Raw genomic sequence first — 27,617 nt, 5'->3', positions numbered from 1 at the left:
CGATTCTGGGACAGCTGCATCTGGCATGGGCCTCAGGCTACTTCTACTCATGGCAGAAAGCAGCAGGGAGCCGGCAGGTACAAGCCAATCACATGGTGACAGGAAGCAAGAGAGAGAGAGGAGGTGCCAGGTTCTTTTTAAACAACCAGCTCTCGCAGGAACTAATAGAGCGAGAACTTACTCATTAATTCCCCCCTCCCCCAGGGAGAAAGCATTAATCCATTCATGAGGGATCCACCCCCTTGACTCAATTAGTTTCCAACACTGCCATGTTGGGGATCAAATTTCCACATGAGTTTTGGTGGGGACAACACATCCAAACTCTATCAGTGGGCTACCTGTGTGGAAATGGTGATTTTGGTGTGCTCTTTATCTGGTTGCGGCTGGGTTCAGCTTCTCCTGGCTCCACGCTTCAGGATCTCGGTGGGGCCTCACGGTGGTAACAGCAGCTTGCCTAGTTGCAGCTGTGTTCAGTTCCCCCAGCTCCATGCCTCATGACCCCAGTTGAGGCCCTGGGGCGGTGGTGGCAGTAGGCCAGTTTTTGAATCAAAATATTTGGAAGGTTTGGAGTATATTCAAATAAGTTTACTGAAGCTCATAATAATTATATTTTGTAAGGGCTTTATAAAATGCTTTTAAATGTCTTATTTGGCAATAGCATTCCAAGAGAAGTAGTAACTGATCCCTGAATTTCTAGATGGAACAGGCTCAGATTTTTAATTTGCTTTCCCACTGTTATGAAGGTATTGATGAACTAGAACTTGAATCCATGTCTTCTGACCCCAAATCATAATTGCTGTTACCCCTTATTTTGTAATTGACAACAGACAGGCAGTTAGTCTTTGGCAGTCAAGAATAAATATGAGGGTTCTGGTTCAGTATTAAGAGAAGTAAACCCTATAAAAAGGATGAGATTTATTGGTCTGTTTAGCTGTCTGAAAAAAATTTGATGGTTGGGGGTAAATCTGGGGTATGGATTATTTGAGAGCGGGTTAGGGACATTGAAGGGCAAATTGTAAAGACCAGTTAAGTGTCTATGGTGAGAATGATAAAATACATAGAATGCCTCCAGTGAGGCATATTGTGGTGAAGGCATATATGGCAGATAACACATTATTGACTAAAGGTTGACTTGTTTCATTGCTTTTGAGTTTTATTTTAATTAAATATTTGCCTCCTTTAAACTTAATTACTTAAAAACAAATTAAGTGATTATCATTGTATATTTTGATTTCACCAATGAGCTGTTCAAGACTTCTATAGATACCTTGGCCAATGGACATTTACTGTAGGACACTAGTTAAGAGGGGAACTGCAGAGTTATTCTGAAGAAGCTCATAGTGGCTTCCAATTTTTCACATTCTAGAATTTGATTATTAGCATATTATTTTGTGGTACTATTATTATGACTATCTTTTTTTTTCTTTTTAAAGGTCATCTGAGTTCCTCTTCAATTTATCCAGTGTGCCTTGCACCTTATTTAGTGGTTACAACTTGTTCTGACAATAAAGTACGCTTCTGGAAATGTTGTATGGAAACCAACTCAGAATGTAATAAAAGTGATGAGAAAGAAACCTATCATTGGAGGAGATGGCCCTTGATGAATGATGAAGGAGAGGATAATAGCAGTACAGTGAGCATTGTGGGAAGACCAGTTGCTGTTAGCTGTTCATACACAGGCCGCCTTGCAGTGGCTTACAAGCAACCTATCCACCACAATGGTTTTGTTTCTAAAGAATTTTCCATGCATGTTTGTATATTTGAATGTGAGTCTACTGGAGGGTCAGAATGGGTTTTGGAACAAACAATTCATCTTGATGATTTGGTTAAGGTTGGGAGTGTACTTGATTCAAGAGTCAGTGTTGACAGTAATCTGTTTGTATATAGCAAATCAGATGCACTTTTGAGCAAGGATAGATACCTTATTCCGAACATCAAGCATTTAGTACATTTGGACTGGGTATCAAAAGAAGATGGCTCTCACATTCTCACAGTGGGGGTTGGTGCTAATATCTTCATGTACGGGAGGCTTTCAGGGATTGTGACTGAGCAAACCAATAGTAAGGATGGAGTAGCTGTCATTACTTTACCACTAGGTGGTAGTATCAAGCAAGGAGTTAGGTCAAGATGGGTTCTTCTTAGATCTATAGACTTGGTGTCCTCTGTTGATGGTACACCTTCACTGCCTGTTTCTCTTTCTTGGGTAAGAGATGGAATATTGGTGGTAGGAATGGACTGTGAAATGCATGTGTATGCACAGTGGAAGCATGCTGTCAAATTTGGAGACATTGAAGCTGATAGTCCTGACACAGAAGAGACAGCAATACAAGATCATTCTGCGTTTAAATCTACTATGTTGGCAAGAAAAAGTATTGTTGAAGGAACAGCTATTGCTGATGATGTTTTTTGTTCACCAACTGTAGTTCAAGATGGTGGCTTATTTGAGGCTGCACATGTACTTTCCCCTACTCTCCCGCAATATCATCCAACTCAACTGTTAGAATTGATGGATTTAGGGAAAGTTCGAAGAGCAAAAGCCATTCTCTCTCATTTAGTAAAATGTATTGCGGGTGAAGTTGCAATAGTTAGAGATGCTGATGCTGGAGAAGGAACTAAGCGACACCTTTCTCGAACCATTAGTGTAAGTGGCAGTACAGCAAAGGATACAGTCACCATAGGAAAAGACGGTACTCGAGATTATACTGAGATAGATTCTATTCCTCCACTACCACTTTATGCATTGCTTGCTGCTGATCAAGATCCATCCTACAGAATTTCAGAAGAAAGTACAAAAATACCACAGAGCTATGAAGACCATACTGAAAGTCAACCAGAAGATCAGTATTCAGAGCTGTTCCAAGTCCAGGATATAACAACAGATGATATTGATTTAGAGCCAGAAAAGAGAGAAAACAAATCAAAAGTAATAAATCTTTCTCAATATGGACCAGCTTACTTTGGCCAAGAACATGCTAGAGTACTTTCAAGTCATCTTATGCACTCAAGTCTACCAGGCCTTACCCGTTTGGAGCAGATGTTTCTTGTAGCTTTGGCTGATACAGTGGCTACCACCAGTACTGAGCTTGATGAAAACAGAGATAAGAGTTACTCAGGTAAATATTCTCACTAAAATTTATAAAGTTATTATTAATATAAATATTTGTGTTATCTGTATAATAACTCATATTGAATTGCAGTCTTACTTTCAGACTTTGCAGGGAAAAGACCTCTCTAGTAGACAATTACTATCATATAATATGCTTTAGTTGTGAAAGAAAAGACAGGTGAGGCAGGCATATGACTTCATGGATTTGTGATATCAGTGTGCATTCTCACATGAATTTTTACACTGAAAACTTTGCATGATTTTGGATATAGAGTGTCTTGTTTTCTCTAACAGATTGATTTCTATGGGTTTTTTTTTTCTTAATTTGAGTGATGATAATGACCCATTTTTTTTACTATAGAATCACAAGGCTTATAAGGGAACTCATGGGCTCAACTTGTTCATCTTCCCATTTCTAGTCATAAATATTTTTTTACAACTACTCAATTTGCCTTGTCTTGCCTTGTTCATTTTATAACTAGAAAAATTTTGGCTTCCTCTTGAAACTAGATTCCATTCTCTTTTATACAGAGAGTTTAAGGTAATGGTGTTGATTGTAAATAATGGCATTAGCAGAGGAAATGGAAAATTATTGCTCTTTCATTATTCATTCAATAAGTATTGTGGAGAAGTGAGGAATTGCTATGTGCTAGGCACTTTTTCTACTTTATCATATTTAATTATCACAACAATCTTCCTGTAGGTAGCTACTATTATATTTAGTTTTATGGATAAGGACACTGATCCTTAGGAAGTTAAGTGATTCATCTAAGTACATATAGGCATTAAGGGGCAGAACTGGGGGGTTCATATGTAGTTAAATTGTTGTCTACAAGAATGTACTCTTTTAGCTATTTCACAAGATTTCCAAATTTGAGAAAAAGACTTCCTCAAAGCCAGCTGGAAAATATCTCTTCATATAAGTTTACATCCTTATATTTCCAAAGTTTTCTCTTTTGTAGATTAAAATAACTAGAGACCTTAGAGAGTTTTGCCTATGACCTATTTTCTAACTATGTTAATTAAGGGAAAAAAAGCACACCTAACCATTATAAGATTGTGTGTAATAGAATGAGATTCTCCTCAGAATAGCTATCAGCCTTTGTTGCATACTTACGATATATTAGTTTTACTCTGGGACATTAAGAAAGTAGGCGTGCCATAATTTGTGAAAAATAGTTTAAACTTTCTGATACAAAACTGTATAATTGGCCAGGCAGTGTAAAAATAGCTTATCCTGGGTACAGTGGACATTGATGAGGTAGATAAGGCAGGAATGAATGTCTCCATTTCACAGGTGGAAAACTGAAGCTCAGAGATTAAATGAGTTGCATATCTCAGTGAATGGATTCTAAGTAAATGAATCCTTCCCTTCTTTCAGGTGAGACAACCTAAGCAGGGATCCTTGACTCTACTTTCTTTCATACCCCATATCCAGTCCATTGGCAAATGCTATCAAGTTCTATTGTACCCAGAATCCTATCATTTCTCATTATTTCTGCAGTTACTACTCTGGTCCAAGTCACTGTCACCTCTGCCTAAGTGTTGACAAAGTCTCCTAACTACTTCATTCTTGTTACTTCAGTGAATCTGTCCTTCCCATAGGAACCAGTGATTCTTTTAAAATAAAATCCCATTAAATCTCTCCTCTGCTCAGCATATGCCAGTGGTTTCCCATCTCACTTTAGAATAAATGTCAAGATCCTTACAGTGGTCTGCAAGGCCTCACATGTTCTGTGCTTGTTTCTGCTCTTCTAGAATACTCTTCAAGATTTATGCATGGGTTATTCCCTTTCTTCTTCACACACTATCTCTGCCTCCTAAAGTATAAACTCCATGAGCATAGCGACTTTCACTTATTCACTGCCATATCCTCAGTACCTAAACTGTGCCTCACACTTACTAGATGCTTAATTTGTTGAGTGAATAAATGTCAAGATCCTTACAGTGGTCTGCAAGGCCTCACATGTTCTGTGCTTGTTTCTGCTCTGCTAGAATACTCTTCAAGATTTATGCATGGGTTATTCCCTTTCTTCTTCACACACTATCTCTGCCTCCTAAAGTATAAACTCCATGAGCATAGCGACTTTCACTTATTTACTGCCATATCCTCAGTACCTAAACTATGCCTCACACTTACTAGATGCTTAATTTGTTGAGTGAATAAATGGATTAATGAATATAGGTAATGGGAAGCAGAGCTAGAACTTGAACTTTGGCAATTTAAAAACATTGTTTTCTTCTAGAAAATATCTGATTCTACATTTTTTGAGTACTTCCTAAGTGTCAGTTATTGGGCTAGGTGCTGTCAATATTTTTGCATAGCTTTTATCTAGCAGTGGCTATAGTTTTGATTAAACTTTCCACACTTTCATACCTTTGTTCAACTTTTGACTAAGTGGAATCAAATTTGTATATGTTTTTGGAATCAAGGTTAAGGTTCAACTTAACCTTTTGATACTAATTAGCCTGGGGAATCAAATTTCAAATCTTTAGTAGTACCTGTTTCAGTTAAGCTAACCAGTGTAGAAAATGTTACGAGTTTAATTATATAACAAATGATTTCACGTTAGTTATGTAATTCCTGTCTTTATATCTGTTCTTAATTCATGTAGGAAATATGTTTTAAAGTTATACCTAACTTACTATAGTTAATATATTTTTTTATTGGATTTCAAGATTTCTTTCATCTATTATACATAAGTACAAGTGCTATTGTTATCTGTGCTAATAGGTAATTGTATTTTCCCAAATCATTTTACATTGATGAGCTTTAGTGTTCACGTGTTTTTTGTAATCGTGTTAAAGTGTTCAGGAAGGAATACACTAAAAAAACTTATATATTTTGTGTAAATTATTACTAAGCTTAATGTTTAATTTTATAACTTTTTATCGGTTTGTGGTCTCTTGCAGTCCTTTTTCCTTAAACATATTTTCTGTTTAAATTACAGGAAGAGACACATTAGATGAGTGTGGTTTGAGATACTTACTAGCTATGCGCTTGCACACATGCCTTTTGACATCACTGCCTCCTTTATACCGAGTACAGCTACTTCATCAAGGTATTCCTCTCATTGTTTGAACCTTTGCACAACTTTTATTTAGTACCAGAGTAGTGGGTGTGTTCATGTTTGTGTGTAAGCTATAGATAAATCATTATTTGCATACCTATCACTGGCCTTAAGATCTTTCTGTCACATAGTACCCAATCCCCATTTTTCTCTGTATCCTTCAGCTCCATTCTGAGACTTTTGCTCATCTAATTCAGTTTCTCAGACTTTATTCTCTAAAGTTGTAGTAGCTTAGGGAGTAAATGTAGTATACTCGAGGTTGTAACCCAGAGTGGTTCTCTACAAAGTGGTCCTGAATTTCTTTGTCTGATGTCTTTTCTTTAAAAATTATGTAAATTTTCCCTTACGTGTTATTGTTGTATTTATTTTAATGTAAGAATTATGTTCTAAGTTATTTACCAGCAAGTAAAGTTGATGTTCCAGTAAGATCATATTGATAAGTAGATTTATGTACTTCCAGCATACTGCCACATCCCGATGTGAGATATAAGGACTTATGTCAACCCCGTTACTTACAGATTAAAAAATGGAACCTCTGTAATTTAACGTGACCTGCCCAGGATACAGGACTCTTTGTTAGTAGAGTTGGAGTTAGAATCCCAGTTTAGTGCTCAATTCATCAGACTATATTCCTTTTGAAACCAGTATCCTGGACATAATCCCAAGAAATATGCGTTAATATTGAATGACCTAGAATACCAGGCTTGATAGACTTTTATTCTTATTCATGGCACTTGCCCTTTATTCTATAAATGATCTTCGAAAACATGATTTTAAACAGCTAATATTTTGTCATGTATCTGAACTATATTTTATCTACCCAATCCTTTATTTTTGGTTGATTGATTTTGGTTTTTTTTCTATTTGAATTATCACTGAATGACCTTGAATTATATGAATGAGCTTATAACCTTGCATATAAATATTTATGTATATTTCTGATTATGTCCTCATGTTAGTTTTCCAGCAGTGGAATTACTGAGTCAAAGGGCATGAAAATTCTTAACTCTTGATGAGTATTGCCAAAATGCCCTTCAGAAAGACTTTGCTCATTTATATTCCCAGAAGCAGTGTTTGATGATGACAAAACTCAGCCTGTTGCTGACATTTGATATTTATCATTTTAAACCATCTATGCCATTTGGATAGATTTTTAAAATACCTCAATGTTATTTTAAATTCTCATTTTAAATCATAGTCAAATGATAATTAATTATTGACAGTTATGCATTTTGCATAGGGAGATCTAAAACATTTTAAAGTTCTAAAGCTTTGTCAAATTCCATTTTCCCTTGTACTATAGTTAAAACATTGGAGATGAGAAAGTCTGGTGTTGTAGGTAGTCCTGGGAGCAGTTTTCAGGGAAAAAGTTAAGTAGCGAGTACATGAATAGAAAAGCTAAGAAGAGCAGAAATAAACTGCAAAGAATAGCCTGCCATTGGTAGGTATTTAAAAATAAGTGCCTGTTGGTGCCCCTGTTCTTTTTCATCCCTAATAACCTTTTTCACCTCTAATAGGTATCCAGATACATTCACTGCTCTCTGAATCTTGCTTTCTGAACCTAATTCTTCTGACATACCTGTGTGCATTTTTGTTTCTTAATCAGACCAGGATTTTAATTAATTAAAATTAATTTAAGGGTATAGAATGTAATATGCTTTATATTGTTCTTTTATATTATAAATTTTATATTCAGAAAAGCATGCATTTTGCATTGTTATATAATAGAAGTTTCTGAAGCAGAATATCAGTTATTTGATATAGTAATTCTTACATTAAAGATTTAAATAGTGAGAAAATTAATCTTCCTTATAGGTTCTGAAAAATTATAAATTGATGTTATTATATTTTGTCCATATTTTCCTAAATTTGTAGTGGCAGTCAAGGCTTGTATTAATTTTGTGGTATAATTTCAAACACAGTTCTATATAAATGTTAGCAATGAGAAATTTAAAAGATTTAAGATTCTTATTCAAAAGGATCATCCCAGTTTTTCCTTTTATACTTTCTAGAGGAATTGTTGTGAAGCAGTAATTATTAGAAAAGCTTTAAACTATGTATGAAATCTATACACTAGATGATAATGAGAAAATTATATGTAACAATACTGATCCTTATAGCAATGAGAAGCCTGTGTTGTAATGTGACTATCGTTGAGCACAGACATTTCTTTGTTTCTGAAATGGGTTCATATAGATGGCTGCTTAGACTAGTCTGGCTTCTTTCAGGTTCCTTAGGGTTCTTCCCAGCATTCGCTTTATCCATTACCATTCTGTGTGATTCACTTCCATCATGTGTCCTCTTCACCTGCTCTAAGTGGAGTAGAGCGTTATTAGTAGTTAAACTGTTGATAATCTCGTTTATACTTGCATGTCTGATGGCATCACTAAACATTTTATTGCCTCTAAAATTCAGCCTTGATCCCTGTTAGTCTTCTCCCAGAGCAAAAAAAAGGTTTGCTGTATAGCATCAGTATTAGGCAGCTTTAAAATACTTTTAACCCCAGGCACTAAAGGCAGAGCAATGTACCTTTTGACTCTTACTTATCCCTGATATTCCCTGGAACTCTTATGAAGCTTAGAGTTTGCTTCAAAGTGATATTTAGCTCCATTGCCAGAGGGAAGATTGGGGCAGTTTTCAATACTCAGTACTAAAGGATGTAGTCCTCAAGCAAGTGGCTGTGAAACCACACCCAAGTATGCAGGCCAAATGCTTTTGACCTGACTGGTGTGTGTACCTGTGAATGGCTCAACATTCAAATATCTTTCTTCCCAATGATTAAGTTTTAGTGTCCCTATTTTTGTAGGAGGAAAAAAAAAATAAGTTTGGTTAGAGAGATTTGGGTTTTGTGTATTCCTGTCTCTGATCCTGTATTCAGACACTTGTAGTATAGCATTCTGAATGATTTGAAAATTCTTTCCAAAATAAATGCATATAGGACTACCTGAAAGGTTGTTTTTGATCTTTCTTGATATAGTTCTGAAGGTTATTATTTCATATTTCCAATTTAGGTGTGTCTACATGCCATTTTGCCTGGGCTTTTCATTCTGAGGCTGAGGAAGAACTAATTAATATGATTCCAGCAATTCAGAGAGGGGACCCTCAGTGGTCTGAATTAAGAGCTATGGGAATAGGCTGGTGGGTGAGGAATATTAACACACTTCGAAGATGCATTGAAAAGGTAACTTTGCTTCATTGGACTTTGAGTTAACAAAAAAAAGTCATTTCTTAAGGGAAAAAAGATATTATCTTCCAGAAAACCTATAGTGGGGAATTTAATATGTACATCTTGAGATCTTGAGAATGTTTTAAATAAAATTCTTTGGATATTCCAAAAACTTGACCTTTATAAAATGTCCATGCAGTATGATATCAGTTGTCTCTTGCTATATATACTGAATTCATAATATATTTATGGAACAGGAATATTTTCTGATTTTAGTTGAGGTGTATCCTAATTTAAGAAAAATATAAAAATCTAAATTTAGAAAGCAAACTTAAGTTCTTCATTATTTATACTACATAGAAAAAAATCTTTTTTTATATAAAGGATTTAAGGAAATCTCTGCATGGTGAGTTTAATAAGTAGCAAACTTCCTTTGCACACTTAAAATATACTAAGAAGTTTTGATTAGTGTGCACCTGAAGAACATATCTGTGGTGTGGCAGCAAGTAAAATATGCTGCAAATTTTTTAAGACAGTTCTTTGAAATCAGTTTTCTGGTAGATTTCTTTTAGAAAAAAAATTTTTAGTTTTATTTATTAGTAGAAACTGAAAGTTCTTTGAGTGTTGTAGAAATTAACCTTTGCTGAGCACCTGCTACATACTAAAGTTTGGTTCTACTTGTTTTTAATAAATCATTTTGTACCATCTTTTTATCAACCCTATGTTATCATCTCCACCTTACAAATGATGGAACTAAGTCTCAGAGAGGTTAGGTAACCAGCCCAAACTCCCATTTATGGGTGTTAGATTTAGTCTGTGTCCTTTCTATTCTATAAGGGTTAGAAAGTAGAATTCTTATTCATATTTTACTTTTAGGAATCCATTGGAATTCCCTGGAGTACAATCACTGCTGCTATATTTGGGAAGTATAAATTTATTTCTCCCAAGGATGCAGAGACCCTTCCCTATTTTATTCCTCTACAATAGTAGTTCTCAAATTTTAGTGTCAGAAGAATCAATTGGCAAACTTAAAATGCATATCCCCCATCTCACTTCTAGAGATTTTAATTTGGTAGGTTGGTGGTAGGTCTGTGGCCCCATCATCTTAATTAGCATCCTGTGATTCTGGTGTACATGTTTCTCAGATCACAGTTTGAAATGTGAGTGTATGTAAGGCAGTCAACAAGATATCAGCAATTCTGTTCTCAAAACAGGCACATAAGAAGGAATTTGTTCCCAAGAAATGTAGTTTCTAGTGTACTGAGAAAGTTAATTGTTACAGCATGGAAATAATATGTATGGTCTTCAGAAAGTTCTTGGAAATATTTGTATTATTCTCTAATTCTATTTTCCCACAAACTTTTTGAGATATGCTCATATAATAGCTATATCAAATTTTTTATGTCCAAAAGCAGTGGTTAAAAAAACCCAACTCATCATTTTATCTGAAATATTTCAAATGTATCCTAGAAAGATCTCTTTACTTTCTTGTCAACAATGTGTTTTGTCATTATAATTGAGTATTTCTGATATATTCATGTAATTTATTTCCTCAAGCAATTTATTTCTTAAATCAGAGGTATTTGTGCATTTTTTGCATTGAAATATGTATTACAAATCTTAGCTAAATATGAGTAAAAATTCCTCTAAAAAGAACATGTTGAAGCACTAAGTTAAATGATGGAGAGCAGAGAAAATATTAAAAAAGAGGAAGGGAAATAAAACAGTGTTAAGAGTAAAGCCTTTTCATTAGGTAATTTTAAGTATCTTTCTCCCATACCTCAGTAGCTTCTGGCTATCAATTAATGTGAGCTAATAAAACATACACTGCTTTTTATTTTTATGCATTTCCACCTAGTAATTTGCAGAGAGAATCTCAGCATCTTTGAGAAATAAGATAATGCTCTCTATGCTATGTGTTCAAAACAGTATAATTACATACAATAATATTATAGGCTTAATAATTTTTAAACTTATACAAAGTTGATTGGTTCTGTATAAATTCAGCAACTTTGGTTATATGGCCCAAAGGATGTTACCAGTTATAATACATGGAGAACTATGATTACTCACTCAAACCTTTTTCCATGGAATTACCAAAAGCTATGATTTGTAGGCCCTTCAAAATAAAGGAGCTCCAACCTTCTGTATTTTAATTACATGCCAGAAAGAATGTGTCATTTCTTCAGAATTGTGAAAATTGGATTGAAAAATACCAGAAAATTATGTTTTCTAAAAAGTATGTTTAAAAAAATACTCAATATATATTTTTGTTGAACATTTACATTTTGTAGTTTTTTTAAATGTGTGTCAATGCATGTGGGTGTGTTTAATTGATATTTATTTACAGATGACTGTGTTGAGAGAGCCTTAAATTATGAAATCACATATACCATAGACATTAGCATTTTAACTTATAAATCATTAAGAAATGTAATATGTTGAACTTTTAAGAAAAAGGTCACATCTATTGAATATTCTACCTTCTTTATTGTTCTCTATGTTAGTTTTATTATTACCTGGCTTCTAATCCTTTTTTCACCTCTTACCGTGTGATTTTAGGCAATTCACTAACTCTGTCTCCGTTACCTTATCTGTAAAATGGGGATAATAATAGTACCTCATGGCTTGTGGTGTTTCAGTAAGGTAAATGAAAGGTGCTTAGACTGGTCCCTGGTACATGATAAGTAGTCAATAAATGCTAGCTGCAATTATTTTTATTATAATCACTAGCATGCAAAAGGTTGTATCAAGAAGCATGTTTTGTAAGCTATTGAAGGTTGTGGAATAGAACCAACTTGTCCCATCTCCATAGTTTCTGTCAGCCATGGAAGTAGCAGGGAAACATTAACTGTTGATTAATTAATTGTAATTCTTTTGTCAAATTGTTAACTTAATAATATATTTTATTTACCATTTAGGTCGCCAAAGCTGCTTTTCAAAGAAACAATGACGCTTTAGATGCTGCATTATTCTACCTTTCAATGAAGAAGAAAGCAGTAGTATGGGGTCTGTTTAGGTAATGTGCCTCAACTTTAGCATGATTTAATGGAATGAAGATTATACTGAGAATCAGAAACCTAATGCTTTTGAAAATAATGACGTGTATGAGGTTGGTCATATCAGCTTATTTGTAAGTTGGTTCCTTTATCTGCAAAAAAATGAGGAGAATATCTTTTCAACTTAACCTAAAGGGTGGGGATATTGTTAAAAAAAAAAGTTGATAAAAGCACTTTGGAAATTAAAAAATGTTCTTGCTTCCTATTCATGTGTACATAAGACATTAGCTTTTTTTTATTAGAAGTAAAGAGATGTATGATAACAAATACCTATCTCTGAAGTTATTGTTCTTTTAGATTTGAATTTTTTATTTTCTATTTTCACATATTCTGTAAAGGATTAAAAACATTTTAAATTTGGTTTAACTACTGATGTTTGTGCTCTGGTTCCCAGGTCACAGCATGATGAAAAAATGACAACATTTTTTAGCCACAACTTTAATGAAGATAGATGGCGTAAAGCTGCTTTGAAAAATGCTTTTTCTTTACTTGGAAAACAACGCTTTGAACAGTCTGCTGCTTTTTTCTTGTTAGCTGGTTCCTTGAAAGATGCTATAGAGGTATACATAAGGAAACATACTATGAAATATTTGTATGTAGAGTTAAAACCTGAAAAGGTCATAAAGGAAATTAATTTCCTTTTTATATATGTTTTATATGTGTTTGTAAGGACAGAGAATAACTACAGAGATTGTTGAACTTAAAGTAGTGGCACTGTGATCGACAAAATTATAAATAAATTCAAGAGAGAAACATAAATGAAAAATTTAACATATGGCATATTGCATTTCAAGATAATGAGTTAAATGTATGAAAAATGTCCAAAAATGGCTTATGGCACCAGCCCTGTGGCTCACTCAGGAGGGTGTGGCGCTGGTAGCGCCAAGGCTGCGCGTTCAGATCTTATATAGGGATGGCCGGTGCGCTCACTGGCTGTGCATGGTGCAGACCACACCTTGCCAAGGTCTGCGATCCCCTTACCATCAAAAAAGTAAAAATAAAAAAAAAGGCTTATAAATGCAATTTTGTTCTTTTGAACTATTTAAAATGAATAGGTTGCAACCTCCTTATCCTGTGCAATAAGGCACATACTTTAAGTTCTTTTTCTTCTAAGTGAAATTCAGAGGTAAGGAGCTGAAATTTGAATTTGTATGATTTTGAAATGTAGTTGCCATAGATATTGGCAAATGAATGTGAGGTGGTAAAACTTTGCATCATTTTTTGATGTATAATCCTAGCAGGTGATTATGAGTGTAATTACAAATGTTTCTGTTTATTTATGATATCTTCTTCTTTGGTTACTTATTATCATTATGAATAAATAAGTGAAGGAAAAATAGAATTGGAAATAATACATGATAGAAGAAATAGGAAATATCCAACACAGTGAAGTTACTTTAAATTTATTTTTTATTTTATTTTATTTTATTTTTCCTTTTTGTCTTTTTTCGTGACCGGCAACGGATCGCAACCCTCAGTGTCACGCCCGTACTGGACCGGGACCGGCAACGGGATCGCAACCCTCGGCGTTGCGCCCGCACCTCGCTCAGCCAGTGAGCGGCTGGTCTGTGTGGGATCCGAACCCTCGGCGGGAGCGCCGCCACGCTCCCAAGCGGCGCACTGTAGCAGTGCGCCACCGGGCCGGCCCCTACTTTAAATTTAGAATCAGTCATTTTTTTTTTTTTTCCTTTTTTTTTTTGTCTTTTTTCATTTTTTCGTGTCCGGCAACGGATCGCAACCCTCAGTGTCGCACCCGTACCAGACCGGGACCGGCAACGGGATTGCAACCCTTGGTGTTGCACCCGCACCTCTCTCAGCCAGTGAGCGGGAACCGGTCTGTATGTGGGATCCGAACCCTCGGCGGGAGCGCCGCCACGCTCCCAAGTGGCGCACTGTAGCAGTGCGCCACCGGGCCGGCCCTAGAATCAGTCATTTTTTCAATTATCTCAGGTATATGATTTTTAAAAATAACAAATGCTTATAATTTTAAAATGGGAACTTTAGCTTAAAAGATATTCAAGTGAAGAAGAGAAATGTTGATTGAGTGAGAGATGCTCATATTGCCTGAACAAAATTACTGACCTCAAATTCTCAAGATCAAAATTATTGACTTCAAATTCTCAAGATCAATAGTTACATTAGAATATAGGCTCCAAGAGAGTAAGAATAGAATATGTGGCTTTATTTTGTAAGCTATTTGCTATGTAAGTAGGAGGTTCTTTTAAAATAGTAATAATTATATTTATATGGAAATTAAGTGGAACTGATATATAAATTCAAATGTCATTAAGTGGTATTTAATTTTTAAATGAATGTTATTAATTTAAATTGACCTAAGTCTGAGAGTGATGATGATATGTTTTGTTTTTACTTTTTCTGTAAATGATCTTTGTAGACTGGAACCTACTTAAGTTCTTGTCTCTTTCTCTTGTTTTTTGTTACTCTTTAATTACCTGTCAAACAATCATGTAACTACCCTTCACTGTCTCAACCTCTGGACTCCTTTCCCTCAACATGGGAATATAAATGGTAGATCATTATAGGGTATTGGTGGGATGTTTCGTATCTGTAAATAATTATCATTAAATAAGGTAAGTATTTCTTAATGTTTAAATTTGCAGGTTTGTCTTGAAAAAATGGAAGATATTCAGCTGGCCATGGTTATTGCCCGTTTATATGAATCTGAATTTGAGACTTCATCCACTTATCTATCCATCCTAAATCAGAAGATTTTGGGTTGCCTACAGGATGGCTCAGGATTCAGTTGCAAAAGATTACATCCTGATCCTTTCCTGCGTAGTCTTGCCTATTGGGTAATGAAAGATTATACCCGAGCCTTGGACACATTACTGGAACAAACTCCAAAGGAGGATGATAAACATCAAGGTAGGACATTTTTGGGTTTCTGTTTTTCTTTTTTAGAAGAAGACAGTTTCTGAACTAATGTTCACTTAGATTAAAAAAAAAAAAATCATTACCAGATTTACTTTTCAACTTTGAGAGGTTATTATCAAAATTTCTTGGTGTGGCTAAAGGATTAGTCACTATTTGTAATAGACTCTAGCATTTTCTTGTCATAATTTGAGTAGTACTAAGATGACTTCACACATTTTTTACTCTCACAGTTACATATTGAGGTATTTAAGGTAGGATTTTAGAACATATATATTCCATAAGCATAAAGAATATTTGCCACATTCTATAGCTCTTTCAATTTTTTTTTAAAGTAGAAATTTTGGTTGTTACACATATTGGTTTGGTGCATGGGCCTAGAGAAACTTTATTCTTGTGTGGGAAATTTTCTTTGCTCTTGGTTAGTGGAAATAATTTAGATTTTTAAGCACCTGGATCAGCATTGTTTGCAATCATAAAAATGTAGAACATTCTAAGTTTTTTTCAATAGAATAGTTAAATAAATTTTAATATATCCATACTATAGAAACACTGTGCCATTAGGAAATGGGGTTGATCTATGTGTTAATATGCACTATATTATTAAGTGAAAAAAGTAAGATGCAGGGCAGTGTGATTCTTGTTGCATTATATATTTATATGTGTTGTACATACACACGAGAGCATGCATGCATGTTGTGTTTCTCTCCTTTGGTGGTTCCCTGGAACAAATCACAAGAAACTAAATACTGGTCACTGGCTACCTTTGGGGAATAGCAGTGAGAAGTTGTAAGCTTTTACTTTTCATTTTGTATTTTGTATAGTTATAATTTTCTAACCTTATATTTTTTATTACTTTTATTATTTTTAAATGTTGAAAGGGATTACATAGGTAAAGAGAGTAGGGCCCAATTTTTACTTTCTTCTTTATAAAGGAGAAATATATCTTAATAGAAATTCTTAAAAACTTAAAGGAAAGGAAATTTTTAACAAACCTTTATTTTTTTTAATTGACACATAATAGTTGTACATATTTATGAAATACAGAGTTAAATTTTAATAATTTTATCCATCACCATAAAAATCTATTATGTCTAAGAAGAAGCTTTTAGAAGAAAAGTATCTAAGTTACTCAGGTAATTTTAATAAGATACGCACATTTTTATAGAAGGAAGGTTCTATTTATTTTCTAATGTTTTCCAGGTTAATTTAAAAAAACGTATTATGGAAAATTTCAAATATTTTTAAAATAGAATAATATGAGAGTACTTCAAAAAGTTCATGGAAAGAGTTATATTCTTTCAATTTTGTTTTTCCACAAACTTTTTGAAATTCCTTCATATAATGGTCTGTGAATTTATTACCCAGCTTCGATAGTTATCAGCTGATAACCAACCTGTGTCCTATATAATCCCATCCATTCCACCCCCTTCCATTCTTAGCATAGATTTATGTTGAAGCAGATTTCATCATAGTATTTCATCTGTAAATATTTTATTTTATTCTTTTTGTCTTTTTCGTGACCGGTAAGGGGATCACAACCCTTGGCTTGGTGTCGCCCGCACCGCGCTTAGCCAGTGAGTGCACCGGCCATTCCTATATAGGATCCGAACCCGTGGCGGGAGCGTCGCTGCGCTCCCAGCGCCGCACTCTCCCGAGTGCGCCACAGGGTCGGCCCCATCTGTAAATATTTTAAAATGTTTATCTACAGAAAAAAAAAACCTCTTTAAAAAAACATAATCACATATCATTGTATTAGTAATCATCAAATACACAGTCATGTTCAGATTTCCCTGGTTTTCTCATAAAATCAAATACAATTAATTTGTTTGAATCAGGATCCAAATAAGGCCTGTGTGTTGTGATTGGTTGAGATGTCTCTTACGTCAACTTGAATCCATAGTTTCCTTCTTCTTCATCCCCCCCCACCCCACTATTTATTTGTTAAAGAAGTTAAGTTTTTATCCTGTAGTTTATTGAATTTTGGATTTTGATGATCACTGTTCCTGTTGTTTAACATTTTTATTTTTTGCCGTCTTCTCTATACTTACTTTAAGTTGGTAATTAAGATTCTAGAGACTCATTTTTCAGCAGAAATATTTCATAGGTGGTGTGGAGTACTTTTATCAGGAGACTTGTAATGTTGGATTGTTTTGCTTTTTGTGGTATTAACAGCCATCAGTGATCAGATCCTTTATTTCATTAGTGTTTGTAAAATAATTATATTCTAATTATGTCATTTTATCTTTTCCTTATGAGCTGGAATACATCTCTAGAGTGCAGTTTTTCTTAGCAACTATTTGATTACTCTGAGATCCAGTCTTATGCATAGTAAAGGGAACATAAATACTTGACTCTCTGTCTTTAGTTGCCATTTTTTCAAAGTAATGGATTGGTTCCTTAGCATCCTACTAAGATGACCAATAAGCTTTTTTTTTTAAAGGTTATCTTGAACTCACAAATTTAGATAGATTTGTGTTTGAATCCTTTGCAGTTTGGTTTTATGGGTGCCTGGATTGTCCATCTTCATGTTCTTGAATCCTTTTGGCATTGTTTATTGATAATTTTCTTGCTTTCTTATATGGAAAAATGTTACAGGCTCATCTTATACATTTCCTGCCCCAGACCTGGAAATGACCACTCCTTCAAAGAATTAGGCTTTCTTTTAGTGGGGAATAATGTTTAGAGACTACAGTCTGGACACAGGGGTCATTGTTTCTAGACTATTTCAATGAATGGAGCTAGGTTTTTTTTTTTTCCCTGAGAATTTAGGAGTTTACACTAAATTTGTGTCTTATAATGAAAGGCTTGGATTTTCATAGCATTAACATAATTATTTGATATTTTGTATGCATATAATAGTTTTGGGATAATAACAAATATTTTTCATAACAACATGATTATTAAGAACAGCTGAAGTTTTCTTTTGCAGGTATTTTTATTTTTATGGTGTATCTCACTAAGGATATTCAAATTACTTGTTTTAAAGTCACTTTTTATAGTTTATCTCTGTGTGCTACCAAATTGATGCACAGATTCATTTGTTTAATTTTGCTTTTGCTTTTCATAAATTGCTTTTTTAAGTTTAATTTTCTTTTAATTATATAAAAATTTGACATGGTTTTGAAATAAAATATATAAAACCAAGGTGTTTTCAGATAAGTAGAGCTTTTTTTCCCCCATTTTACCTTCCTTTTTTAGAGAACCAATTAAAAAAATTTTTGTGTGTTTTCCTTTCATTTAAAAAATGTAAGCAAATATACATGTGTGTGTTTGTATCCCCTCTTTACTTTCTTAGTTAAAGGTAATTTACTATATGCACTTACTGTAACTTCTTTCACTTAATGTATCCTAGATACATTAAGTGATGAGGATCACTTTATAGAATACAGGGAAATTCTTTCTATTTCAGCTGCATAGTTTTAATGATTGTATGTACCATAGTTTAACCTATCCTAGGTTAATATTTATTATTTTGAAGAACTGCTGACATATTTTATTCTTCTGTAGTATAAGTTCAAATTAACCCAATACCTTTTAATTTTATCTATTTGATTTTCGTAGTTATCGTCAAATCTTGTAACCCAGTTGTGTTTAGTTTTTACAACTACCTACGAACTCATCCTTTGCTTATTCGAAGAAACCTCGCCTCCCCTGAAGGAACTTTGGCAACCTTAGGACTCAAAACTGAGAAAAACTTTGTTGATAAAATTAACCTCATAGAAAGGAAATTATTCTTCACCACAGCTAATGCTCATTTTAAAGTTGGATGCCCTGTTTTAGCCTTGGAGGTACTCTCCAAAATCCCAAAAGTAACCAAAAAATCTGCCTTACCTGCAAAAAAAGATCAACCTGACTTCATTTCTAATAAGATAAGTGATGCACCTTCAGAATCAAAAACTCTGAGCAATGGCAATGGAAGTTCTGGCATTGATTGGTCAAATGTAACTTCTTCACAGTTTGACTGGAGTCAACCAGTAGTGAAAGTTGATGAAGAACCTCTTAATCTTGATTGGGGTGAAGATCATGATAGTGCATTAGAAGAAGAGGAAGAAGATGTTGTTGGTTTAGTAATGAAAAGTACAGATGCCAGGGAAAAAGATAGACAAGAAAATCAGAAAGCTTCAGACCTTAATATGTTACTGACTCCTCAGGAAGGTGATTGCCTTGAAGGTGATACTGAAGTTGATGTGATTGCTGAGCAACTAAAATTCAGAGCTTGTTTAAAGATCCTCATGACTGAACTAAGAACATTGGCTACAGGTTATGAAGTAGATGGAGGAAAACTCAGATTTCAACTCTATAACTGGCTTGAAAAGGAAATTGCTGCCTTGCATGAGATATGTAATCACGAATCAGTTATTAAAGAATATTCCAGTAAAATGTATCCCAAAGTTGAGAGTGATCTTCTGGATCAAGAAGTAGTGGACAAACCAGATATTGGTTCCTATGAGCGCCACCAAATAGAAAGACGAAGATTGCAGGCTAAAAGAGAGCATGCAGAAAGACGAAAATTGTGGTTGCAGAAAAACCAAGATCTCCTGAGAGTGTTTCTTAGTTACTGTAGCCTTCATGGGGCCCAAGGTGGTGGTCTGGCCTCAGTAAGGATGGAACTCAAATTTTTGCTACAAGAATCACAGCAGGTATGAACATCACTTTTGTTTTCAATCTTGGTTATTTCGATAATTTCAGTTATAGCTATGAAGCGCTTTTCACTAATTAATCTAAATATGTTCAGCTCCTCTATTCATAGGAGGCAGATATTTATACTTTGCATGGGTCTTCTTTGACTAAAGTTTTGGTAATTAGGAGTAGGCTTAAAAGGTCGAGAGCATAGCCATGTCATACTCATCTTTATATATTCTGCATCTAGCATAGTACCTGTACGTACTGGGTGCTCAATACAGTTTGTAGAATGAGTTAATAGGTAACTAAACATATTGCTTTTATACAAATCTTTATTACCAGTATTTTAATGAGAAAACTATTTTTTTTACTCCTTCACTTTAACTACTTTGAAAAAAAAAATTCACTGTCACCTGCAGGAAACTACAGTAAAGCAACTCCAGTCTCCACTACCATTGCCTACTACTCTACCTCTCCTTTCAGCAAGCATTGCTTCGACAAAAACAGTCATAGCTAATCCTGTATTGTATTTAAATAATCACATCCATGATATACTTTATACTATCGTTCAGATGAAAACACCACCTCATCCCACTTTTGAAGATGTGAAGGTAATGTAAAGTTTATGATCATTTGATATTGTACATACTGAGAGGGTAAATATTTTATATTTGTCTTCCAGTTTGAACTTAGAAGAAATGTTTTAATGTGCTCTTATGTGCTACCTTCTCAATCCTGATTAGTTTAAGATTATTTGTCCAATTAATGTAGTTAAAAAAATTTTTTTGTTTCTTTATTAATATTATTATTCTTTTTTACATTCTATGATGTTGTGCAGCAGTTGGGGAGGGGGAGAAGGGAAGGGGGAAGGAAATAGGGTGGGAGAAGGAGGAAGGAGGAGGGACAGGGTTGATGCCTGTGGCACTCCCCTCATTCCTGCAGGGGAGACCAGTGGCTTCCGGCAGTGGCTTGGTCATTGCTGGTCTGGGTGCAGATGTCAGGGAGGTGTGGCTGAAGCACTTGTCCCCCCACCACCTCAGCTTAGGAGCCTGTAGTGCTTCCTGTGGCAGCTTGGTGGTCATCGCTGGGCTAGTTGCAGGTGTCGGGGGTCATGGCCAAAGCCTGAGGCCCCCCACTGCCCCAGCTCAGGAGAGCGCAGGGCGCTTCCTGCAGCAGCTTGGTGGTTGTTGCTGGGCTGGTTGCAGATGTTGGGGTGTGGCAGAGGACCTCTGCTCCCCACCAGTCCATCTTGGGAGAGCCTGGGGCGCTTCCTGTGGCAGCTTAGTGGGCATCGCTGGGGTGGTTGCGGGTGTCGGGGGTGTGTGGTTGAGGCCATTGGCCCCCCACCCTTGGGACTGGTTATGGGTGTCAGAGGGCATGGCTGAGGCTCCCAGCCCTCCTCCCACCCTGGCTTGGTAGTCCAGGGGACTTCCAGTCCTTCTAGGTTTTATAGGTGTTCTTTGGTGATGTGAGACTTTTACTAGTTAATATCAAACTTTGTCTCTGGTCTGTGGGTATTTGGCTTTTTTTTTCAGTTCTGTGTTGAATTATTTGCTGTTCCTACCACTTAAACTCTGCACTGGAACTAATTTGTTGTCCTTTGCTTACTTCTCAAATGTGGAACTTCCTGTGGGGACCAGTACTTGAGCTCTGTGGTTGAGCTAAATTGTTGCTTTGTTGCTGATTCCCTGAAGAAGGCTTTTTGTGCAGCTCACGTTTTAATGGTTAACTTTATAGGTACTTTCCAGTCTTGTAAAATCTGGTACACCTGTGTAGAAACTCTGGTCTGGGCCTGAGTCTTTTCATCAAACTGCACCCCATGCAGTTCTGTATTCCTGAGCAGTCTCCACTGAGTGGTCCTGTGCTGATTGGGTGGCAGATCACCTGTCTTTGCTGTGCCCCAGTCTTCTCCCAGTGGGCCTGTCTCCCCTACTGCCTGTAAGACCCGTGCACCGAGCACAATCTTACATGCTGGAGTGGCTCGCCTCACAAAGACCACAAGACCAGGACCGTTGGAATCAGCAAGAGGAATTTTATTTTTCCAGTATGCTGGGGTGCTTTGCCTTTCGGAAAAGTGGCCCCCGGTTTACAACACAAGCACTTTTTATACAGTTTTTCCTGAACAGATCTTTATGACAGGATGAGTTGTCGGTTATCTGTGGTGCCCTTGGATTTATGGGCAGACTCTAGCAGGCTGGTACCCCGGTAGATCTGTGGCACCTTTAGATTTACAGGTGGGTTTTAGTAGTCTGGTACCCCCGATAACGGCGCTTCTTTCAATCGTATATCTTCCTTGGCGCCTGGCAAGGAGGCTTTTAGATAAGGAACCAGCCTGTCCCTGGAACTGGGTGGGGGCCACCCCCTTCTTGGAATGTTTAGTGTACTTGGGCCCCCTGCTGCTTAATAGCCCCTTAGAAGCTGCTTAACATTCCAACAGCCCTTTAGAATCTGCTTTACGTTTCAACAGCCCCTTAGAAGCTGCTTTACATAAAATGCCTTTAGATATGTTTCCCCGTTTTAGCAAGCGTTTGCAGAAGCAATTTGTGCAGGTTAAAGCTATACTAGCAGATTGTGCAGGTTAGAGCTATATTTTTCCATTACTAAAATCCCACATGCCCATGCTGCAAACACTTCCCATGGGATGGGCCTTGCACCAGTCCCTTGCGATGACTCACCAGCCTCTGAGTGGCTCCTTTTTATCAGTTGTTGTGACTCCTCACTCCTATGTGGGTCCATGGGAACCCTATTAGTGGTCTTGCTGGCCTGGGGGCCACTAAGGCCCTCTTCTCTCCTGCAGCCTCCAAGTAACTTCATCTGAAGGGCACAGCTGCGTCTTTTGCCAGCTCCTGCTCTGTGAGCACGCCAGCTCCAGCTTTAAAGCGGCCAGGGCTTGAAATGTTTGGAGCGGTTCTTTCTTTTTTTCATTGTGGCTTCTCCCGCCTTCATGCACTCTGTAGGTCTCTCCTCCTCTTCCCCTGATCTCTAGTGGCCCCAGTTTGGCTGTTGTTGCTTTTTAATAGTTGTAAATTGGTTGATTTATGGGAGAGAATGACATTGGGGACTGTATTCTGCCATCTTGATCAGAAGCCAAAGAATGTAATTTAAAAGTAAGCATTCTTCTTACTTCTGGAAAAGTTATTGTCATCCTTTAAGACAAGCAAATACTTTTTTGGTAATAAAAGTAATTTTCTAAACAGTATTTTTGCCCCTTACTATTCCTTTAAATGAACCATTAAATTAGAAATATTTATGACTATTTGTTTATATGCCAAGATATAGTGAAAATATAAATTGGGGAGTAACTGGGAGAGAACCATGATTGATTAGAAATGGTCCCAAAGAAAGTGTCCTTATTCCTGTTTTCTAGGTAATTGTGTTTATTGGAGGCTGTGCAATAGTTAGGGGCAATCTGAGTTTTGGCACAGTTACTACCCCCAAGTAATATATGTATACCCTGTGCTGAGAACTTAAAAACTGATACATTCTAGGAAACACTAGGCAGCTTGGCAGGATCTGGGAAGTTGATCAGACTTCCAGTGTGTCAGCCTAAGTGTATTTGTGCTATGCTTTTTCCAATTCCAGTGGCTGATGCACATTTTAGGTCCCCAGTATTTTTTTTTTTTTATTTCTTTTGTTTGACAAGCATATTTGATCTCTGCTTGTACATTCTTCTGAAGGTCTGGTCACAGAAACCTAGTAGAGACTTCTAAAATCTGCAGTGTGAATCTGTCAGTATTTTATTAGAGATTTAGTGATCACATCAACCTATTAGAGACTTCTAATTCATAGTCACACTTCCAGTCCATGTAATTCATGCTTCTAATCCATAGCGTGAATTAATCCATATCAGTATTTTAGCAGAGACTATTTCAATTACTTTTTACGTGAATAAGAACATGTAGAGAAGGCATAAAATGCATGTAAATTTTAAAAGTTTCCAGTTCCTAGAAAATTGGATAAGGCTTTGAAAGGGTAATCTGGATAAGACTTTCTAAGAGTACAAAAGTGTTTCTAAGTTTCCTTCAAATTTTAAGATTTTATGAGTCTGAAAATGTTGATTTAGTATGGCATTTCCAGATTTTTTTTAATACTATATGGATAAATTTTAAACTTTCTAAATGTGAAACTCTAAGACTATTCCCTACTCCTGAGTACTAAGTAAATTACTTATTGGAAAATCAGACATTTCACACAGTGATTGATATATTTATTGAACAGACTTAAATTGTTGTTATTGATGAAATTGTCTTTATTTTTATCAAGGGGAATTTCATAAGGCAAGCTTAAATAAAAGCTGTTAATTCTATACTAATTTCAATTCTTTTGGGGTGGGTGGGGCGGAATATTACTATTTAATCTAATTATTAGTAGGCTAGGACAAGTCCTGGTAATACCAACATTTGCACTTCACTAAGGACCTGGTAAATGGCAGGCTTACTATAACTAAATATTTGATAAAGGTGTCTGAGTCAGTCAGCTTTGTTGTGGGCATGCATATAAAGGTGGGTGAGAGTTATTTTAGAAGTTTTAAAACAAAGTTAGGAGTCTCATATAGGATCCAGTCTTATTTATGATGTAGTTTCCCGGGTATTTTCTAATTTTTAAGATATTACTGTTGTATAGAAATGTTAGTACAAAATGTAATTGTGGCTGTTTTGGTTTTAGGTGCACACACTTCATTCACTAGCAGCATCACTTTCTGCATCAATTTACCAAGCATTATGTGACAGTCATAGCTACAGGTAAAAAAAAAAAAAATCCCAAATAGTATTAATACAGCAAAAAAATTAAACTGTTCCAGACAGAGTTGTATTAAAGTTCTATGTCCTAGAGACTGAAAAATCCTCAAATACGACTGCCATGTATACTTTAGTAAGTGAGAAAGAAACAGAAGTAATTATTTGTTTAGTTTAGCTATAACTAGTAACAGTGTAGAAAAAGACAAATAGTAAATGTAGATCATCATCATTACCATCTTTTTTGTTCTCAAGAAATAAGAGTTTACTGTCTAAAACAATTTATAAAAAATTTTTCTGGGCCGGCCCGTGGCTCACTCGGTAGAGTGCGGTGCTGATAACACCAAGGCCACGGGTTCGGATCCTATATTGGGATGGCCGGTTCGCTCACTGGCTGAGCGTGGTGCTGACAGCACCAAGCCGAGGGTTGAGATCCCCTTACCGGTCATCTTTAAAAAAAAAAAATTTTTTTTCTAATTTTATTTACCTTAGGAACTATTTCTTTTTGCATTGGCTTAGCTTCTATTTGTTTAATTGATTTTGAGTTGAAAGAAAAAATGCTTTTGAAAAACAAAAAGTACATTCCTAAATTTGAATTATTAAAATTAATTTTACTTATCCGTTTATGAATGATGTAAAATTCTTGGAAAGTGGTATCAAGTAGAAGTAATGGTTTGAATTTTTCTAAATGTCAAATTGCCCTTATCAGGGCATACTATACATTTTAATGACTTAGAGTAGTGTAAATAGTAAGAAATTGGATCACTTGGAAAGATGACCTAGATTTAAATGATTGATATTAATACATAATATTTGTGGAAGAAACAGATCCACATGAGATTTACATTAAATATATGTCTAGATTTTTTTTCCTTGTCCATTTAACAGCCCTTTGTGGGAACATTTGATATCAAATAAGTAATTGGTGTCTCAAAATGGTCTGTAGTACTCTACTTTTAGCCTAAATGACTGCAAAGATTTGGAAATGTAAATAAGGAAGAAAAAGTTGATTTAGTTGATTGTGGTCATCTAAATGATCAAAGACAGCTTTTTTGATATTAGTCACTGGTTAAAATGGCACCAAATGAGAATTCAAATACATTGTTTTTAAATGTGTGTTTTCCAGTCTTAAGCTATGATTTACTCTCAGTGACTCAGCATTACTTTCTTCTTTTGTATTTTCCCTAACTCCACAACAATAGCCATTATGGAGAGGGAAGTAAATATTTAGGGACATTGGCTTTAGATTTAGGCATTTCTAAAATGTGATTCTCCTGATTGTAGTTTATATTTTAAATCAGGGTTATACAACACAACTTTGCAGAGCTAAGAAATACAACAAAGTGGTACCCTGAAACTTTATGCTTACTATAACCTAGTAATAAAGTTAGTCTTCTTACCTCAGACTTTGAAAAAAAAATGCAGATAGAAAACTGGCTGAGCGAGGTGTGGGAGCAACACCAAGGGTTGCGGTCCCATTGCCGGTCCCGGTCCGGTACGGGCGCGACACTGAGGGTTGCGATCCGTTGCCGGACACAAAAAAAGACAAAAAGGAAAAAAAAAAGAAAGAAAAGATTTTAAAGTAATCAGTGGTGTCTGGAAAATATTTTAAAAGACTAAATGTCATTTGCCCAATATAGTAACATTTGGTATTTTGTTTTAAAAAACTATCAGTAAACATTTGTAACTAATTTCAAGAACTTTCTAAAATAAATTCTCATTAGAACAGAGAATTCAGTTTTAAGGATTTTTAAAAATCATCATCTAAAATAGGTGATATGTATAAAGTGCAATTGCTTACTACCTCTCTTAGGATGATAAATAACTCAACCTATTTGTTTTAGCAGTCAAACAGAAGGAAATCAGTTTACAGGAATGGCTTATCAAGGACTTCTTTTAAGTGATCGTCGAAGACTAAGGACAGAAAGCATTGAAGAACATGCAACACCAAATTCGTCTCCTGCTCAGTGGCCTGGTGAGAATTAAAGTGGTTTATTTGTTTTTCAATCTTCTACTTGACAATTCCTTTTTTTAAAAAAGCTACTGACCAGTTTCCTGATTGTTGCTGTTTGTGGATTTGGTGAGTAGCTTTTTTTGTTTGTTTTTGATGATGTTTCCTGCCATAGGTTAGGAATTCTTAAGTACTGTAATATTGTCTGAAGACTGAGAAACTCAAGGCTTCAAAAACTACCCGTGTTAACCAGCACAAAAAAGCAGGCTCCCTCCGTCCACATGTTCAAGTCTGAATTTGAGTCTTAAAAAGCAATATCATAGATATATTTTCACGGACATGTCAGAGAAATTACCATTATTCTCAAGAGTATGAATATATATGTTAGGATAGGAGTGACTATTCCATGGGATGCTATCATGCTGTCAGTCCTTCACTTCCTCTGGTTAACTCTCTTTCTTATTCTCCACATCAGTTATTTCAAACTTTATCCACTTTCTTTGGTACCCTAAGTGTGTATTTAAAATTAATTTTAAGCATAGGTTTCTAGAAACATACTGTTTTTAATTTTAACCTCTTATTTTGAGATAATTTCAGACTTACAAAAAAGTTGCAAAAGTACTCATAGTACAAAGAATTTTTGTATAACCTTCACTCAGATTCCCCAAATTTTAACATTTTACCATACTTGTATTATGATTCATTCCTTCTCTCTATCTCTCACTCACTTATTATGTGTGTGTGTGTGTGTGTGTGTGTGTGTATCTAAGTGTATTTTTTCTAAAATATTTGAGAGTAAATTGCAGACATGATATCCTTTTCCATCTAAATATTTCGGTGTGTATTTTCTAAAAACAGACATTCTCTTACATAACCACAACACAGTTGATCAAATTTAATATTTTAACGTTGATACAATACTGGTTTCTAATCTATAGACCTTTTTAGAATTTTTCCAGTTGTCCCAATAATGTCCTTTTTCTGGTCTACTGAAGATTTAGTTGTAATAT

General features: G+C 35.4%; 1 protein-coding gene across 1 annotated transcript in view; it reads left to right on the top strand.

Annotated features, from left to right (window-relative positions):
- Positions 1-27,617, top strand: part of DMXL2 (Dmx-like 2) — a gene marked incomplete at its 3' end in the record, with an annotated part of 150,096 nt that overhangs the window by 99,820 nt on the left and 22,659 nt on the right. The window contains exons 18-27 of the mRNA XM_008588451.1: positions 1,434-3,113; positions 6,058-6,168; positions 9,189-9,358; positions 12,265-12,362; positions 12,797-12,962; positions 15,024-15,288; positions 18,859-19,937; positions 20,340-20,531; positions 24,586-24,662; positions 26,501-26,631. Of these exons, the coding sequence (XP_008586673.1) occupies positions 1,434-3,113; positions 6,058-6,168; positions 9,189-9,358; positions 12,265-12,362; positions 12,797-12,962; positions 15,024-15,288; positions 18,859-19,937; positions 20,340-20,531; positions 24,586-24,662; positions 26,501-26,631 (3,969 nt within the window). The remainder of the gene's footprint in view (positions 1-1,433; positions 3,114-6,057; positions 6,169-9,188; positions 9,359-12,264; positions 12,363-12,796; positions 12,963-15,023; positions 15,289-18,858; positions 19,938-20,339; positions 20,532-24,585; positions 24,663-26,500; positions 26,632-27,617) is intronic.

The sequence above is a fragment of the Galeopterus variegatus genome, unplaced genomic scaffold (assembly GCF_000696425.1).
Source record: "Galeopterus variegatus unplaced genomic scaffold, G_variegatus-3.0.2 Scaffold4833, whole genome shotgun sequence".
Taxonomy (NCBI): Eukaryota; Metazoa; Chordata; class Mammalia; order Dermoptera; family Cynocephalidae; genus Galeopterus; species Galeopterus variegatus.
Note: the sequence above shows the minus strand (reverse complement) of the source record. Positions and strands in the feature narration are given on the sequence as shown.